The 19,252-nt window shown below is 40.6% G+C and overlaps 1 protein-coding gene across 1 annotated transcript; it reads left to right on the forward strand.

Annotated features, from left to right (window-relative positions):
* The first annotated feature begins 1,275 nt into the window (after positions 1 to 1,275).
* TSHZ3 (teashirt zinc finger homeobox 3) lies at positions 1,276 to 6,025 on the forward strand. Its single transcript, XM_065661697.1, has one exon. The coding sequence runs from the start codon at positions 1,417 to 1,419 to the stop codon at positions 4,438 to 4,440; it is 3,024 nt and encodes a 1,007-aa protein (XP_065517769.1). The 5' UTR covers positions 1,276 to 1,416; the 3' UTR covers positions 4,441 to 6,025.
* Positions 6,026 to 19,252: the final 13,227 nt, after the last annotated feature.

The raw sequence follows: 19,252 nt of genomic DNA on the forward strand, positions 1-19,252 counted from the left end.
ACTGGTAATGTGGTTTGGGTTTGTTTGTTTGTGTGGGTTTTTTTTTTTCCAAAGTTTATAAATTTATTTGTGAGAGATTGTAAGTAAATTTTAAACTCCACTTGATATAGAATAGTCATGCTGTATTTTTGCTTTCTTGCTTAGCTGTAAATTAATGCATTATATAGAAATAGATCATTTTGATCAGTTAATGATCCTTCTCTTGATGTTTCCATAGTTTTTTTGCAAAAAGAAAAAACTTAGTATACTTAGAATATGTGCACAGGAACACCATGGGAAAAAAAAAGATTTGTTTACCGTCAGTTCCCAACTATCCTATTCAGGAATAGTATCTTAGATGTACATCACCAGTTGCATGACTTGAGGGGGGAAAGAAGACAGGATCCCTGTTGGGTGTCCATGTAGCTTATGCTGAGTAAATATTGACAAAGTAGTCTAAAGAGCAAACACTTTGACATTTGTAAGGTCCACTGGAAGGTCTTGTATATATTTATACAGCAAGAATGAGTGCAGCATACCAATTTCCTTGAAGTAGCTGCTGACATAATTCTGCATGGGCTTTCACATTGAGAAAGGTAGGTTTAAATGTGAATAGGTCATTTGTTATTCCCATAATGAATATCCTCAAATTGCTCATAGTTAGTTGTTTCAAAAGGTTGCGTCACCTGCTTTTATCATCTCCTACTCTAAAAAAGAATACTACTAATAATGATAACTTTAAAAAACTCAGTTTTTTATTATTGCAGCTGAGGATTTTTTTACTTTCTAGAATTTTTTGGTGTTTGTTGTACTCTATTAAAGATTGAATCACAAATCTGTAATGAGCAAAAAATGCTTGCTTAATTTAAATTGTGAATCTGTCTGTTAAGAAATGCATTAGGGGTAGGAGAAGCATAAGACATATTAATTGACAGACAGGAACTGCTGTCTCTGAGGTTGATACAAGTAATTTATTACTTTAGAAATGAATGCCACCTCCAGAATGTGCTTCATTAATTTCAAATTTAGTTTTAATTTCAAGCTGTTGCCCCTTGAGAAGAATAAGGTGGCAAATTATGTTTGAAGAGCAGATTTTTTTCTTGCTCTGAAGAAACACTAGATTTTAACTGTTTAATTTTACAAATAAGTATACTTTGGCTAAAACATTTAAGCAAAAGTATGATCAGCAGAAACTAACTTGTGTTTTGTTCTTTTCCTCATAGCCCAGCAGAAACTAACTTGCATTTTGTTCTCTTCATCATAGCCTATGTTTCAGATGAACTAAAAGCAGCAGCACTGGTGGAAGAAGATGTGGAACCTGATGAAAATGCAATTGATGGGGAGCCTTCAGCAAAATATGCATGTCCAGAAAAAGACTTCAGTAAGAACTGCCAAAGCTACCAAAACTCTCCAGCAGCTGAATTTTCTAGCCATGAAATGGATAGTGAGTCACATATCAGTGAGACAAGTGACCGCATGGCAGACTTCGAGAGCAGCTCCATCAAAAATGAGGAAGAGAGCAAGGAGGTCTCAATACCACTAGAAGACTCTACTGTATCTGACAGTTTAGAACAAATGAAAGCCGTCTATAATAATTTCCTCTCCAATTCCTACTGGTCCAATCTCAATTTGAACCTTCACCAGCCGATTTCGGAAAAGAACAATGGTAGCAGCAGCAGCAGCAGCAGCAGTAGCAGTTGTGGAAGTGGCAGCTTTGACTGGCACCAGACTGCGATGGCTAAAACACTGCAGCAAGTTTCTCAGAGCAGAATTCTTCCTGAACCAAGTCTTTTTAGCACAGTTCAATTGTACAGACAAAGCAGTAAGCTTTATGGCTCTATATTTACCGGAGCCAGTAAATTCCGGTGTAAAGACTGCAGTGCTGCCTATGATACTTTAGTAGAATTAACAGTGCACATGAATGAAACAGGACATTATCGAGATGACAACCACGAAACTGATAACAATAATCCCAAAAGGTGGTCCAAACCTCGTAAACGTTCTTTGCTTGAAATGGAAGGGAAAGAAGATGCCCAGAAAGTTTTAAAGTGTATGTACTGTGGTCATTCATTTGAATCTCTTCAGGATTTGAGTGTTCATATGATCAAAACAAAACACTACCAAAAAGTGCCTCTGAAGGAACCTGTTACACCTGTAGCAGCAAAAATTATCCCAGCTACTAGAAAGAAAGCATCACTGGAGCTTGAACTTCCAAGTTCTCCGGATTCCACAGGTGGGACACCAAAAGCAACAATCTCGGATACCAATGATGCACTTCAAAAGAATTCTAATCCTTACATTACGCCAAATAATCGCTACGGTCACCAGAACGGTGCCAGCTATGCCTGGCACTTTGAGGCGAGGAAATCTCAAATCCTGAAGTGCATGGAGTGTGGAAGCTCACATGACACTCTGCAGGAACTCACGGCTCACATGATGGTGACGGGACATTTTATTAAAGTCACTAACTCTGCCATGAAAAAAGGGAAGCCAATTATAGAAGCGCCAGCGACTCCAACAATAACATCTTTAGTAGATGAGAAAGTCCAGTCTGTGCCCCTTGCTGCCACCACTTTTACGTCTCCATCCAATACACCTTCTAGTGTTTCCCCTAAATTAAATGTTGAAATAAAAAAAGAAGTAGATAAAGAAAGAAGCATTGCTGATGACAAAATGAAAGACAAAGAAAAGTCAAGTGAAGATGAAGAGAAGTATGATATCTCCTCAAAATACCATTACTTGACTGAAAATGACCTGGAAGAAAGCCCTAAAGGGGGATTAGATATATTGAAGTCTTTAGAAAACACAGTTACATCAGCTATAAACAAAGCCCAGAATGGCACACCAAGCTGGGGTGGCTATCCCAGCATTCATGCTGCCTATCAGCTGCCCAATATGATGAAGCTGTCGTTGGGCTCATCTGGGAAGAGCACACCATTAAAACCTATGTTTGGAAACAATGAACTAGTATCGCCAACTAAAAACCAGCCCTTGGTGTCTCCTCCAAGTAGCCAGACCTCACCTGTGCCAAAAACAAACTTTCACGCCATGGAAGAATTGGTAAAGAAAGTCACTGAGAAGGTGACTAAAGTGGAGGAAAAACTGAAAGAGCCTGAAGGAAAGTTTTCTCCAATGAAGCGTGCGACGCCTTCGCCATGCAGTAGTGAAGTCAGTGAACCCCTTAAGATGGAGTCCTCCAATGATGGTGGCTTTAAAAGCCAGCAGAACAGCCCAGTCCCTCAGAGAGATGGCTGCAAGGATAGTCCAACTGTAGAACCTGTGGAAAATGGGAAGGAGCCTGTTAAGTCCATTGTAAGTTCTTTAAGTAGTAGCACAGCTATCATTACTGACCACCCTCCTGAACAGCCATTTGTAAATCCATTAAGTGCACTGCAGTCTGTCATGAATATTCACCTTGGGAAGGCAGCAAAGCCGTCTTTGCCTGCCTTGGATCCAATGAGCATGCTGTTTAAAATGAGCAACAGTTTGGCAGAAAAGGCTGCAGTGGCCACCCCACCTCTACAGTCCAAAAAACCAGACCACTTAGACCGTTATTTTTATCATGTCAGCAATGACCAACCTATAGATTTGACGAAAGGCAAGAGTGACAAAAGCTGCTCTTTGGGTTCAGCGCTTTTGTCATCTACATCGACATCTTCTGCATCTTCTTCATCTACAGTGACAACAGCAAAGACATCTGCAGTCGTGTCATTCATGTCAAACTCGCCGCTACGCGAGAATGCCTTGTCAGATATATCTGATATGCTGAAGAACCTGACAGAAAGTCACACATCAAAATCTTCCACACCTTCCAGCATATCTGAGAAATCTGACATTGATGGTACCACAATAGAGGAACCAGAAGAGAGTACACCAGCTCAAAAAAGGAAGGGACGTCAGTCTAACTGGAACCCTCAGCACTTGCTCATATTGCAGGCCCAGTTTGCAGCTAGTTTGCGGCAGACTTCAGAGGGTAAATACATCATGTCAGACTTGAGCCCTCAAGAAAGAATGCACATTTCCAGGTTTACGGGACTTTCAATGACCACAATTAGCCACTGGCTAGCCAATGTGAAATACCAGCTCCGAAGGACGGGGGGAACTAAGTTCCTTAAAAATTTGGACACTGGGCACCCAGTGTTCTTTTGTAATGACTGTGCTTCACAGATCAGAACTCCTTCAACTTATATCAGTCATCTTGAATCACATCTGGGTTTCAGGTTAAGAGACTTGTCCAAACTGTCCAGTGAACAGATTAACAGTCAGATAGCACAAGCAAAGTCACCATCAGAAAAACTGGTGACGTCCTCTCCAGAGGAAGATATTGGAACTTCTTATCAGTGCAAACTTTGTAACAGGACTTTTGCAAGCAAGCATGCTGTTAAACTTCATCTTAGCAAAACACATGGGAAGTCACCAGAGGATCATCTTCTGTATGTTTCAGAGTTAGAGAAGCAGTAGCATTTGCTTTTGATTAAAATAACTGTAATTTGCTTTGAGGAAAACTGTCAAAGACGCCTTAAAGCTACTGTTTAGTTCTTGGCACATGTTCTTATTTTAACTCCAGAGTCGCTCTGGGCTGAACTGTTTTGTATAACTGTACAGTGTTTAAATAGAGGTGCATAATCAGCTGTTGTTACTGGTAAAATATGAAGGTTAAAATGCAGTGGTAAGTGTTTGGAATTTTGTGTAAATTTGATTTAGTTGCTGTGCATCCCTCTGATGCATCAAGCTGCATGCATTAATTGACAGTTTAATTAAGCATTTATAACTAATTCTGGTGCACTTTTTTCATGTGACCTAAGTGTGCTGGTATTTCTCACCCTATAATCTTTAGCCCTCTGAGTACTTTGAAGCACTTTTGCATTAATTTGGTAAAAATGTGTGGATATGTTTTTTTTTAAACCCTTACCAGCTTAGTTCCGGTTACTAATATGAACCTCCATTTATGTAGAGGTGTCTCACACCTTGAAATTTAAAAACATAATTTTCACATTGAAACATAGATGTATATATTGTATAGATTTCAAAATCTCTTATGGAAAATGTGATTGTGGTTAATGCCATTTTCTTTTTTCTTCAGCATTTTTAGCAACAGTGGGGTTTGTACCTGATAAGGCCCAGGTATAAATTGTACCTATATATAGTGTATATTTCATTTTTTAGATCCACGGTTTTTCCTTTAACATGCAAACATTGTAAATTATATGATGAAAGATACCACAGATAGCATTTATAAAGTATTCAGAAACATTATTCTTAAAGCAAAGTATGTTTTGTTTTGCTATACAGTACATCTATATTAGTAGAGGTTCATGTTTAAATTATACATATTTATTAGTGTTGCTATCTTTTGGTTTTGGTTTTGGGGGTTTTTTTGTTAAACTGTCTGAAGAAACAGAAGCCACGGACTGCATTCCTGGCATGCATTCTAACTGTTTTGCACAACATGACTTTTAAAGGTATTTATTAGTAAAAAAAAAAAATAAAAAAAAAAAAAAAGAATAAAAAGAAAAAATTCAAAATAAACTCAGTGCTCAAAGGGTTAAATCTATTTGAAAAACTTGTACTGTATTTCCTAAACATTGATAAAGCCTTTAAAATGTTTGTACTGTAATACTTTGCTTAAAAAGTTATGAGGCATTCGGTGATATAACCTCTTTTACTTATTTATAAGAGCTCTTTGTTGTTATTTCCTATTGTAGAATGCCTTTTTATTTCAATTGGTAACTTTCTGTTTTGTTCTGCCTAATTATTCTCCCAAGATTCCATACTGCAGCTTTATCTTTAGGCATATGAAAGGTAACCCGTGGTTACCAGCACACTAAGTGATTCTGTTCGTCTCCATTTTTGGCAGTTAATTTGCAGAAGTAACTGACAGCTGACACCATATGAGAATCTACGTATAAAATATTGGCATGTAAACAGCACAGACACTGTAATGCACTCTGTGCCCTGTTTTGTTGTTGACAATGAAGCACCATTATAAGACTCTTCATATAACCTTTTTTTCTACGGCAGCATTAAAATTGTCTTTTTGCTATAATTTTGTGTTGCATTCACAATTATGTCTGAAATGTGCTACGACTAACGAGCACATTAAAATTAAATTGTATGCTATCTGTTTATGACTGAAGCTTGAGTAGGTTTCTTCATCTGCCAGGTGCTGGCAGTCAAAAGCTGCACATAAATCAGTGGAGTTTTAGTGAACTTTAGCATTTAAAGAGCAGGGCAGCACTTATTCAAAGGCTGCATTAACACTTTTTTTTTTTCTCCTCCCAGAAAAGATAAATGAGCATTATAACTCCTTTTTAAACATCAGGTAAGGCTGACTGTGAGGACGGGGTTTGTGAGCAACGTGTGGCAAAGAAAATAGGTGTTCTGCTGTGCTGTGTATTCAAACCCAGGCAGATACTGCTGCTCACACACTTTCCCCCGGAGTGTATTGAGTCTGCAAGTGGCGCTGGTGGGTATTTCATGGTTTAGGGATCCCCTCTCCATCTACCCAGCATTTTCAAATGACAGTATTAGGAACCTGAGACTACTGACTTCAACTTTGTGGTTTTGAAGTGAGTCCTCTCATGGCCCTACGTGCTGTTAAACAGCATTTGCAGCAGATAGCGAGGGGAAAAGGAGATGAATAAACAAATGCCAGACAAACACAAACAAGCAGGAGCATTTGATAATGACAGACTTTTACTGGGGTTGACAGGTCAGTCCGTCAAAACTATTGAAAACAATTTGCATCTCCAAAGCACCTGTATTATAGTGCATGTATATAATGTCTTTTGCCAGTCAGGTGAACTCAAGAGTCTGGAGATGGTTACATGGGAACCAAAACCACCACTACAGCATTTAATAGGTCAGGTTTCAAGTAATAGCTAGCATCCGAATGGCAAATATACAGTTTCCTTTCTTAAAAAAAAAAAAAAAAAAAAAACCAACAGAATTCTTTTACTGTCTTCCAGTAAGCAGCTAATTAAATCTTTGATCCCATTCCTCTTGCCTCTTCCTCTTTCCCTTTCCCCTTCCTTTTTTCCGTTCCCCTTCCCCTTGTCTTTTCCTCTCTCCTCTCCTCTCCTCTCCTCTCCTCTCCTCTCCTCTCCTCTCCTCTCCTCTCCTCTCCTCTCCTCTCCTCTCCTCTCCTCTCCTCTCCTCTCCTCTCCTCTCCTCTCCTCTCCTCTCCTCTCCTCTCCTCTCCTCTCCTCTCCTCTCCTCTCCTCTCCTCTCCTCTCCTCTCCTCTCCCCTCCCCTCCCCTCCCCTCTCCATCTCATCTCCTCTCCTCCCCTCCCCTCTCATCTCCTCTCCTCTCCATCTCTTCTCTCCTTTCTTCTCCTGTCCCTTCCCACTTCTTTTTTTTTTCCCCTTTCCTTTCATTTTCATATTTCTCTGTAATAGTAAAGGCTAGCACTAGATCTTCAAAAACTGAGCGTTCTGTGCATCCAATAGCAAATGCTGGTAAGCAGACCTAGTGAATGGGATTAATGATGAGGGCTCTGTTTTTTTTCTTCCTGTTGGCACACAGTTGTATCTGATTTTATGGTCATTTGTGTGTCAATGTTTATGGCCTCAGCTCAAATTCCAGCAATAAAGATGCAGCATGCTGTCATGCCAGTTGACTGTCCCATCCCAGGACTCCCTCTCAGTTAGTCGGGAGAGGCAGTTGAAGTCTTTAAGGAAGCCTCCTGGGTGGCTGTCCACACTTTCTGCAAATAGATGATCTCAGTTTAAATGCAGCCAAACATTTTACCTCTATAGCAGAGAATTCCTCCTTTGAAAATTATAACAGCTTAAATATAGTATTTGGTTGCAAACCAGAAATTCACACATAAGGAGACTGGCAGATTATTGCATATATTGTCAATCAATGTATTTTTAAGATGCACCATTGACTTAACAATAGTAATGTTAAAAGTCTGTACCCAACACTCTTATCTCAGACACAGGAGGCAGAGGGACTTTTTATAGGGCATGTAGTGACAAGACAAGGGGGAATGGCTTTAAACTGATAGAGGGGAGATTTAGATTAGACATTAGGAAGAAGCTCTTCCCTGTGAGGGTGGTGAGGCACTGGCACAAATTGCCCAGAGAAGCTGTGGCTGCCCCATCCCTGGCAGTGTTCAAGGCCAGGTTGAACGGGGCTTGGAGCAACCTGCTCTAGTGGAAGATGTCCCGGCCCATGGCAGGGGGATTGGAACTGGATGAGCTTTAAGGTCCTTTTCAACCCAAACAATTCTATGAGCCTATGACTACAGAGCCTTTTCCAGTGTCACTTCTATTTGTTGTTACAATACAGAGAAGGGGTCAATGATTGCAAACACCAAATGCCACTGATAGAGCTGCACCTGATCTGGGAAAAATCAGTTCCTGGGCCTGGCTTCTCCAGGTCTGTGTGCAGTGAGGAGATAGACTAGGTAGAAATTCACGGAGCAAGCTGTTAAAATGCTCCAGAAATTACTTTTTAATACATTTTTAAAATATGCTTGAAACTTTGCAAATGAATGGCTAGTCAGGATCTGCATATCCCAAGTTTATTAAAACAAAGTTCAGCTTGCATTTCAGAGCCTTGAGGACTGGCATACCAATGTGATTTCACATTATAAAGAATTTAGAGAATCAATGAACTAGAATAATGTTCTTTTCTTCCATACACTGATATGTATATTGGCATGGTAACTATTAGTGCTAACCAAATCACCACCCTAGCTACGTTAAGATGTTTTTTTTTTCCTATTAGACAAACATGAAGGTATGGATGCTGGATTTTAAAATATGCCTCTGAATTCTGACTTTTGCTTTGCATTGGATATGTTATTTAGAAATATGCAGATCGAGTAAGAACAAAAACAAAATGCCTCAAGAAAGAGTTTAAAAATGAAATTGTGATGAGGTGGGAAGAGCTTTAAATCACAGGTGTATAAAGGTGACCCTGGTGTAACCCCACCCAAGTAGTGGCTTGTTGCAGCATACTGTATATCTTCCAGCCATCACATTTACGCAGTATCTTAAAATAACATTTGTGATAAATGTGCAATTTAACTAATTTATGGTGCTATGATGTGCTCAAGGCTACATGCAAGATGAAAATCTTAAATGGAGCTTGAACAGCTCACTTCACAACAAGAAATCAATATGCCAGATCTTAGAGAGCTGTTCACTGGAGTCAACATTTAGCAAAAAAAAAAAAAAAAATTAAAAAAATTCAGTGGATGTATCTTTAAGTTTTAGTGAGTAAGAAATCTAACTGAAATATGATTTTCAAGTTTGTGTCCAGAACTGTTTCTGAAACCAAAATCTTTCTAGAATCATTACGTTTTATTTTTGTATTAAAACTGAAAGCATATTGTTCTAATTATGCAGTTGCTTTAGTTGTGAACACTATGTGCAATTTTTTATCCAAACCAAGGCAGATTAGTGTTATCAATATGGAATTATTTGTTACATTTAATGTGGCTTTGTATCTTGCTATAGACAGCTAGACACGAATATGACTGACTGTAATTTATGACAGCAAAAATTTGGCCATACTTTTGAAATTTAAAAACATACTGGCATATATTGAAAGGAAAAATCTTCTTTTTTTAATTTTAGAAGTTCTTATTTCAGCTGCAACAGGAAAGAAGTAATTGGTGCAAGTGGAACAGAGGCGACTGATAATAAAGCTAAATTTAATTAATAAATTTTGTATTTTAAAATATGCATCCTGAAAGCTGTATGTATTTCCTAGAAAAACAGCAAATTATTACAATTATTTTTGTTTGCTTTGTTTGGGTAACTTCTTATTACAAGAATATACTGGAGCTTTGCTAGGTTGTCTGTTACCCATACTGCTCCCTGTAGAAATACAGGGAATGCTTATGAAACTAGAATATCTGAAGCAAAGCAGAAAAAAAATGAGAGTTTCAAAATTACTCAGCTTTTAAAATGTTTCTGGATTGTTCTCTTAGCAAAGGATGAAATATCTCTTAATACTTGCCTGGACAGGTACCGGTTTAGTAGTCGAAATACAAATGTGTACCTCCCTTGAGTATTGCTAGTAAATACATACAATCTTCAGCAAAAAACTCCAGTAAATTATCTTCTCCTTGGACTTTGTGCCAAATGTGTCTCCCAGCCCTTGGCTGACCTGTTGAGGTAAATGAGAGAACAACTATGGTTCTGCCATCACAGAATCTGGAAGTGGCTGTTGTTTGCATTGAGTTCTCAGTAATTATCCAGTAATAATGAAAAGCTTGTGTATGTTGAAGACTATGATGCTAGAGCTCTCATTGGAGAGTATTTGCATAAGAAGTCAATTTTCTGCCAGTGAAGGAAAAATCAGGGTCATTTACGAAACGGAGCAGAATTATGTATTAACACATCATTGTGCATGTCTGAAAGCGCTGGAATGATCAGTGAGGCTACAATCTGTTTTCAGGCCTTGGTTTGGGGCAATCATTTTAACTAAATGTTCAGCAGGAAAAAGATGACTTAAGTTTTACTAATCTGTAGCTCATGTGCTGTATTCATTATCTTGTATGTACACAAATACAGTGGTGGTGGTACATAAATTTGTTTTTTACATGTAAAATCAATCTTTCTTTATACTTAGTATCCAGCTTATGTGTCAGGGCAGTGTTTTGTTTGTTTGTTTTTCAGCAGTATATTATGACATGTACATGGGACACATTAACTTCCTCAGCAGCTGTTGCTTGGTTCACTTTGCCTTATTTATAGCTTGAAATGCACTTCTGGTTAAATAATCTTTTAAGAGAATTAAAATCAGATGGACTTATTGGGGATAAATGTATATGTCCAGACTACTCACCAAGTTTATGTATAACCTTTATTGAAATGAAAATACACAACTACAAACCATACTTTCATACCAGTGTGCCTATTTTTTTATTGTGGGAGCACTTAAAAAGTAAAATTAAAAGTCACAACCTAAGTCAGATATACCAAAAAATGAAATCTTGATTAACAACATAACAAGATATTTTCTGTATAGAGTGGGTTTAAAATTCTTAGCCTGTTTCAAGAAATAAAAAAAAGGTTGTAGAGCAAGAAAAAGCAAGAAGCTCCACCATTGGCCAGGAGCTGGGGCTGACAGTGAAGCTCTTTATTTCTAACAGGGATGTCTTCCACACCTAAGCTAAAATGCTTGTGTGCCCTTCATGTCACCCACTGGGTTTCTTAGTGTCACATTAGGGTAAGGATATGCAGTTCGTCCCTGATACACCTGAACTTTGCAAGTGGTGTAGTGGACGTTCTAAGCAGATACCTAGCTAATTTTCTTACTTCTCCTCTCTTGATGCCTGAAGTAAGGAATTTGGTTGCAAAGGATATGAATCTCAAGTGATTTGGCGTTGTGTAAAAGCCTATATTATACCTGTCAGCCCTATTCCACTCACTGTGGAGAAGACAGTGTCAATTTGTTTTGTTTTAATATCAAAAATACAAATGGGGAGAATCAAAAATATAAATGGAGAGAGGGTAGCTTTTAAACTTCAGTATAAATTAACAATAAAAAATACCTCTTTATTAACCTTCAATATACCCATTCATTGTGCATGGTAGGAAACTGGGGATATGTTTATAGCCATCGCAATTGTGAGTTAGTGACCTTTCTAGCCAAGTGAAATGAAATGGCTTGAAAATGGAATTCTTTTTAATTGGCATGTTTGTAGATGGTGGGGAAAGGGGATTTGCTAAAGCATGTGTGTAACATAAAGCCTGTGAGGAACTGTGAGAAAAGCCTGAAGCCTGTGCTCAGATGTAAACCTGTGCAGAGAATGAGGTAGGTGTGTCAGGAAGCAGAGTCACATTCTCAGCTTTTTCTCCCTAAACTGGAGGTACAGTCACTGCAGTTACGCCTCAGTGACCATGAAACCGAGTCGGCAGAAGCTGAAGGACTCCGCTCCTGAAAGCCTCATCAGGACTTGTCATCGCTCTAATGAATATCATTTAAATTGCTTTGTATATTGGTGGAGTTTGGATGTCGATTTAATTTGTGCATGTGTTTGAGTTCTTCTGCTTGGCTAGGCTAACAGAGAGCAACAGCCTAATGAAAAGTGAGTTGGTGACAGCGTGATGAGCTCCAACCCAATCAAATGTGTTTGAAGGGCTGTTGTGACAGGGATCTTAAAAGTACATCTTAAAAAGGGGAGTAATGCTTCAGTTAAGTACAATTGTTTCAGGCTACGATCACTGCGTTTTGTACCTCTGAATGGCTGAATTTTTCTGTGTGCACTCTGGCTTGTATTAAAACATGAATTCCTCACAGGCTTGTGTTTAAAGGAGCCCAGAAGAATGGGCTCCCTCTATTAAATGTCTCTGGTAATTACTGGAGTTAAAACACCACTTTTAAATGTCATTATTTGAGTACACCAATGGTCGGGAAGAAATGGCTTAACCAGGGGTTCCAGTGTGCACCTCCATCTCTAATGCTGTGCTGCACAGGCTGAATAGGAGGAACAGTGGCAGATTAACGTGGGAGGGCAGGGGCTGGCTGGTCAGGTCCAGCCATGGACTTCTCCGCATTAATTCCCATTTACTGTATGGGAAAGTTGAGCATGCAGTGTCACAGACCTGCAGGAAAGGGCAGAGCAGAAGGGGAAATCATGCTCTAGTGTTCTCTAGGTATTTGGGACACAATGAATCACAGCAGTGATTCATACCAAAGTGGGGAGGGAAGTGGATGGGATGGAGAGGATCCTTCTCTCCTGATGGCTGTGTGAGGAAGAGGAGGTTTCCCAGGGGGCACAGCCTGGCTGGCACAAGTAGGGTTTGCCCTCTGCATGGTGGGGAAGCCCAGTCTCCAAGGTGGCTAGGACACTGTCCTCAGCCCAGCATCAACTTACCTGAGTTCCTATACTAGCAGTATAGACACAGTCTCACAATGGGATTACTAGAAGTGGGTAAAATGGTCACATCAGCCCTCTAAGTTATACCAATTATTCCGATTTCTAATAAAATTGTTGCTTGTTGCTACTTACATTTGGAACATTAAAGAAAAATAGGGCCTTGATTTTGATTTGCTACCATGAAGACAAATCAATTTCCAAACCAGAGCTGCAGAAAGGAGAAATAGAGACTGGCACTGCTCTGCCCTCTCTGAAGGCTACAGAGCACTCCTATGTGGCAGCATGTACTTCACTGTGCTTACAAATGGACACTGGCATCCTAAGTATTAAATACGTAAAAAAAAAGGGGGGGGGGGAGGGGGCTGGTGTGCAATTTTAAAATTTCACATGAAAACCCAATAGGAACAAAAACCCATGGCAGGGAAATTGGGTTACAAGAAAAATGCGTAGTCCAGATACTCTTATCTAAGAGATGATTAATGCATCAGATAAATTGTTCAGCAATGGTTCATGCAAAGAGACCCTCTATAATTCTGCCAAAGTCAATGAGATCAATGTGCTCTGCTGAATGATTGTGGCACTGGCCACTCAAAAGAAAAAAACAATGGGCAGCTGTAACTTATGCTGAATTCATACCCCCATGATTTTAAAACATATGAAATTCTCTGGCTCCTTCTGAACCAAATCTATGTATAACCCTCAGGAGATGCTTGTTACTGTTTTGGGACTGAACATGACCCTTTCCTTCTTCATTGGCCCAGATTTTGTAAATGGCACATGCTTCCTTTTTATGTGATAAGTGTATTAATACGACCATCACCCCCAGACAGACTAGTTACCATCAACAATTTTAATGACAGGCCTTCAGTATGCCTCTTCACGTCAACATAAGATTTGGACAGGGTGGGAGAACACCCAGAAAATGACAAAAAGGAAACATGTGATTCAAAATGTATGTGAATCTCCAGCAAGAAACTATTCAATTAAAAAACACCCTCCCCCCCAACCCCAAACCACAAAACCAAACCAAGCAAACAAACAAAAAAAAAACACACAACCAAAACACACCAAAATACCCCAACAAAACCCAACAAAAACAAACAACCAAAAAACCCCCAACAAAGAGCAAGTGTTTTAGTATTTAACATTCAAAATATAATTTAGGTATTGAAGATGCAAAAAGCACCCTCTTGTACTTTCTTAACAGGGCTTTTATAAAAAAATCCTCCAAGGAGGGAGAGATCAAACCAGTGGTCTCATCAGCAATGAGTGTAGTAGTAGCTTCTCAGGAAGCACCAAACAGCAGGCAAAGCCACCCCAACCCACAGGTGCAGGCACATTACACATAGTGTAAACAGTTCTGACCCTGTAGAAAACATCTCAGCACATGTAATACTCCCTCTTAGCCTTGTTCCTGCACTCCAAAAGCTGCTTTAACTGCTCTTCTGCTGGATGCAGCCTGGAGCTTGGCACGCTCCTCTCTCTATAAGCAGCGTGCTCTGCTGTCACATCTTCCTCCTTGCCCTCCTCCAAAAGCCTCCCATTCAGCCTTCTCTTCAAAGAGGTTATTATGAGTGATGCTAAATGCCACAAACCCATCAGAGACCCAGCATCAGAGCGCTCAGGTTTCTGACCCTTTTCTACAGGGCTATCCTCTGGACAGAAACACTCTGCTGAGCACCCAGGCTGCCCTACAAATAACAGGAAAGGTCTGGTGACCAAGTAGGGATTTTTTGAAACTGGTCAGACCAACAGCAACATAACCAAGTACGTAGAAATTGAATACGCTGGAGAGCAACTAAAGCATCTGTGCTATGACTCTTAGCTAACAGAGCCCAGATAGGTGCTGCCTGCTGTCTGCTCAGCATCCCATCTGCAAGCCCTCTTCTGTGGTCCACACCCCAAGAGCTTCCCTGCTTTCTGCCTGCTGCGGAGCTGCAAAGCTCAGCCTACCACATTTCACCTGCAGGTCAACAGCAGCCAGGGAGCTTGGCATTCCCCAGATAACAGAAATTTAGGTGCTTACTGGGTTAAACAGGAGCTGAGACATAGTTTGGAGAGCATCACTGACTCCTGTGTGGTGGGCAGGTGGTGTGCCTAATATCACTAGCATCTGGATTTCCTTGCTGGCTGCCCTTGTGGGAGGTGCTTCTTGTTGGACTTCACAGTCTTCAGTGAAGTAGGTATGTGTTAGGTAAGTCTTGTGAGTTCCTGCCTGTGAGAAATTTGACTCATAGGCCTGTCAAAGAAGTGTTACGGTCTTTTTAATGTTCAGCCTGAGATAAAGGCTCAATGCACTGTTCTCTTAATTATAGGCTACTTGACTCCCCTGTAACTGGCTAACAGCTGTTTAACAGTGGGCATACAGTTTTTTGTTTTTTTCTCCATTTTTTTTGTTGGTCTGGTCTGTTTTCTTGAAAGGCTTTTTTGAGATGTCAAGAGAGTGAAAACCAAAAAGTTTTTAATACAATTTTAAAGTAGCTCAGCTGTGATTTCTTGTATTTTTAAGTTATACAATCAGATTGTCTATAGAACACCTCACAACAGTAAAAGCTTTTCTTATTGTTTACTGTTGCTTTGTTGCTGTTAAGGCAAAGTAGTTGGCTGATGTGGCAAGCAGGTGGCATGACACTAAGTATACATGACAGTATATATGTAATACCATTTTCTTTAAGGAAGCTTGTATGCTATTTCTCATTGTTGAGCTAAAGGTCAGGGTGTCAGGTGACTTCTGCAGCAAGAAACAATTCTCCAAGCTGCAAAACTTCTGCTGAAGTTGGTGACATTAAGAAAAATGGAGGCAAATTGTAGAGAATTCAGGAGAGATCAGCAAGAATGATTAGAGGTTTTGCAAACATGACCTATGAGGAAAAGTTAGAAGAATTGTATTTGTTTAGTTTAGAAACAAGAAGTCTAAGCAGGGACACTATAACAGTCTTTAGGTATACAATGGGCGCTCATCAAACGCTCTACATGTCTGTTAGTGGCAGAACAGAAGTGAATCAGTTCAACTTGCAGCAAGGGGCAGGGACATTAGATTATCAAGGGGACCCCATCTCCCCCTACAAGTTAAGCATGGAGCAGCTTGCAGAGGACTGCAGTCACCATCACTGCACCTCGTGATGAACTGCCATGGGTGTTCTTGACCTACTTGTGCTGCAGAACAACCAGAAGCTGAACTTTGAGGGCTTCTGTAACCTACAGTCCTTTTTGAACAGATGTGCATGGGTATACAGAGAGTATATTTCTTTCCTGCAATGTTGTGTCTGCTTCCCTCCATATATTGGTAATGACTATTTTAATTTTAACTATTCTGATGGAGCTTTCATGTTGCTTCTGCCAACAGTTCAGTTCGTCAGGGTTTTCTTGTACTGTGTGGGAAGCAATATTATCTTTCTCTCTCTTAACAGAAGGAGGGACCTACGTGGCTTAGCATCACTGTTGCCTTTGCTAACCATTTCTGACAGGCGGTGAATGGCCTTGCATTTTGTCATTTTACTCTGTGACTGCCTTCTGTGCTCAGGTGAGGCTGCACTCCTGTCATACTGGTAGGTAGAGTTACTTTAGACACAGCTTCATTTTTTTTTTGCTAGCAGAGGCATTAAGTTTTCTACATCAATCATATGACTAAGTCTCTTGCAAATGGAAAAAGGGAGCCTTCACCCTCTTTCACTAATAGTACAACCCTTTCCTGTGTAGACTTTTCAGTGCAGAACTCAGGTTTCTCAAATGAGCTCAAATGAGCTCTCTCATTTAAACTTGTAATATGCACATTGTGCAGATAAGACAGCACCATTTAACCCTATAATATGTAGTACAGCATATCCTGCAGTAGAGCTGGAGTCCTAGTTACTCCTCGGGGAAGCCTATTATAGCAGCACAATCCCATGTATTGGTAATAAATTGTTTCAGAGACTCTTAGGCATGTTAATAAGTTTGAGATAAATACAGCATGTTAACATTTGGACCCCCTTATCAAATTTTACTTTAATTTAGTCCTTACTGCTCCATTTTCAGCCAGGGCTCAGTTTCATAGGGCTTCTCAAAGCACAGGCATAGAAAGCAGGATTTAAGTGCCAAAACAGCTACTTAAAACTGTTCTTCTGAAGTCCTGAGGTCTTCAGAACTTCTGCAGGGAATGGACATATGGGACACAGGACCCATGGGAAGTTCGTGCTCCACTGGGGAGCAGCTGCAGGTCAGCACCTAACACCTTTGCATGCAGGGTGCCTCTAACATCTGAGTTTTTGCCTTGATCCTTGGTGAATGACATATTTCAGTTAATACTTTTTGTGACTTAAGGCTCTTTCTGTAATGAAATGCCTCCATCTGCTTCTCATACAATTTTAAAAGACAGACCAGTCAGTCTCACCTCTGTGCCTGTCAGGATCATGGAACAGATTCTCCTGGAAAGCATGATGTGGCACCTGGAAAACAACTGGGGGGCTGGTGACAGCCAGCATGGCTTCACTAAGGGCAAATCCTGCCTGGCCAATTTGATGGCATTCAATGATGGGGCTACAGAACTGATGGATGGGGGTAGAGCAATTTATGTCGTCTATCTGGACTTGCACAAAGGGTCTGACACTCTCCTGTGTGACATCCTTGTCTCTAAATTGGAGAGACATCAGTTTGATAGACGGACCACTCGGTGGATAAAGAACTGGCTGGATGGCTACATGCAAAGAGTTGTGGCCAACAGCTCAATGTCCAGCTGGAGACCAGTAATGAGTGGTGTCCCTCAGGGGTCAGTGTTGGCACTGATCATGTTCAGCACCTTTGTCAGTGACATGGACAGTGGGATTGAGTGCGCCCTCAGCAAGTTTGCCGATGACACCAAGCTGTGTGGTTCAGTTGATACACTGCAGGGAAGGAATGCCACCCAGAGGGACCTTGACACGCTTGTGAGGTGGGCTGATGCCAACCTCATGAAGTTCAACCACGACAAGTGCAAGGTCCTACACCTGGGTCGAAGCAATCCCAGCACATCTACAGACTGAGCAAAGAAGAGATTCAGAGCAGCCCTGTGGAGAAGGACTTGAGGGTGTTGGTCAGTAAGAAACTTAACATGAGCTGGCTGCAATGTGCGCTCACAGCGCAGAAACCACCTGTATCCTGGGCTGCATCAAAAGAAGCATGACCAGCAGGTCAGAGGAGGTGATCCTGCCCCTCTGCTCTCATGAGACCCCACTTGGAGCATTCTGTGCAGTTCTGGTGTCCTCAGCATAAGGATATGGACCTGTTGGAACAAGTCCAGAGGAGGCCGTGAGGATGATCAGCGGCTGGAGCACCTCCTGTACGAAGACAGGCTGAGAAAGTTGGGGCTGTTCAGCCTGGAGAAGAGAAGGCTGCGTGGGGACCTCATAACAGGGTTCCATTATCTGAAGGGGGCTTATAAGGATGCTGGGGAGGGACTCTTCATTATGGACTGTAGCAATAGGACAAGGGGTAATGGGTTTAAACTTAAACAGGGGAAGTTTAGATTGGATACAAGGAAGAAGTTCTTTACTGTAAGGGTGGTGAGGTGCTGGAGTGGGTTGCACAGGGAATTTGTGAATGCTCCATCCCTGGCAGTGTTCAAGGCCAGGTTGGACAGAACTTTAGGCAACATGGTTTAGTGTGAGGTGTCCTTGCCCATGGCAGGGGTGTTGGAACTGGATGATTTTAAGGTCCTTTCCAAACCTAACTATTCTATACTTGTATGATTCAAGAATTTCTGCTTTTAACAAGACTTGACCAGAGAACTTAAGAACAGTTTGTGGTTCATCTTGGGTTTTTGTGTGTTTTGTTGGGTTGTTTTGGGTTTTTTTGTAGTTTTTTTGGTTGTTGGGGTTTTTTTGTTTGCTTTTATGGGTTGTGTTTTTTTGTTTGTTTTTAATATCTTCATATATTCCATCTCTCCCTTTTCTCCTTCTCCCTTTAGTAAAGGGCATGCATAGGACACCCTCTGCAGAATCCCACTTCCCAGCACGCAGAGATTAGACTCAAGTATGTATTTAACAGCAACAAGAAGCAGTTGCATACAGTCACTTAATCACAGGTCAAGCCAGCAGCCAAAATTCCATGTAGGTGCTCTGTGAGGAAAGGAAAGGCCGAGGAATGAAAAAGGAGAAAGGCTTACTTGGCAGAGTAAGTCCAAGCCATAGGTAAGATTACAGGTCTGTACAGGTTCTGGTATGGAAGGAACAGGGTTATTGCTTGAAACCATTTCTTGTAACGTAGCTAACAGGTGAAAGTGGAACTGTTGGAATAACGATTTTTTTTAATTAGTTTTCAAGATGGGGAATTAAAATTACAACTAAAGGCCCAAACTTATTATTTGAGTTGCTAAACGTCATTCAAAGATGGTTATTGCTCAAGGACTTATGCCACTTTATACCATACTTTATTCTGTGTATTGTAACTTTGGGTGTAAACTGCTGTGCTC

This window comes from Lathamus discolor, chromosome Z, assembly GCF_037157495.1.
Source record: "Lathamus discolor isolate bLatDis1 chromosome Z, bLatDis1.hap1, whole genome shotgun sequence".
Classification (NCBI taxonomy): Eukaryota; Metazoa; Chordata; class Aves; order Psittaciformes; family Psittacidae; genus Lathamus; species Lathamus discolor.

Excerpts from the sequence above, each read along its gene's own strand:
- TSHZ3 (XM_065661697.1), top strand. The coding sequence starts at position 1,417 with ATGGATAGTGAGTCACATATCAGTGAGACAAGTGACCGCATGGCAGAC.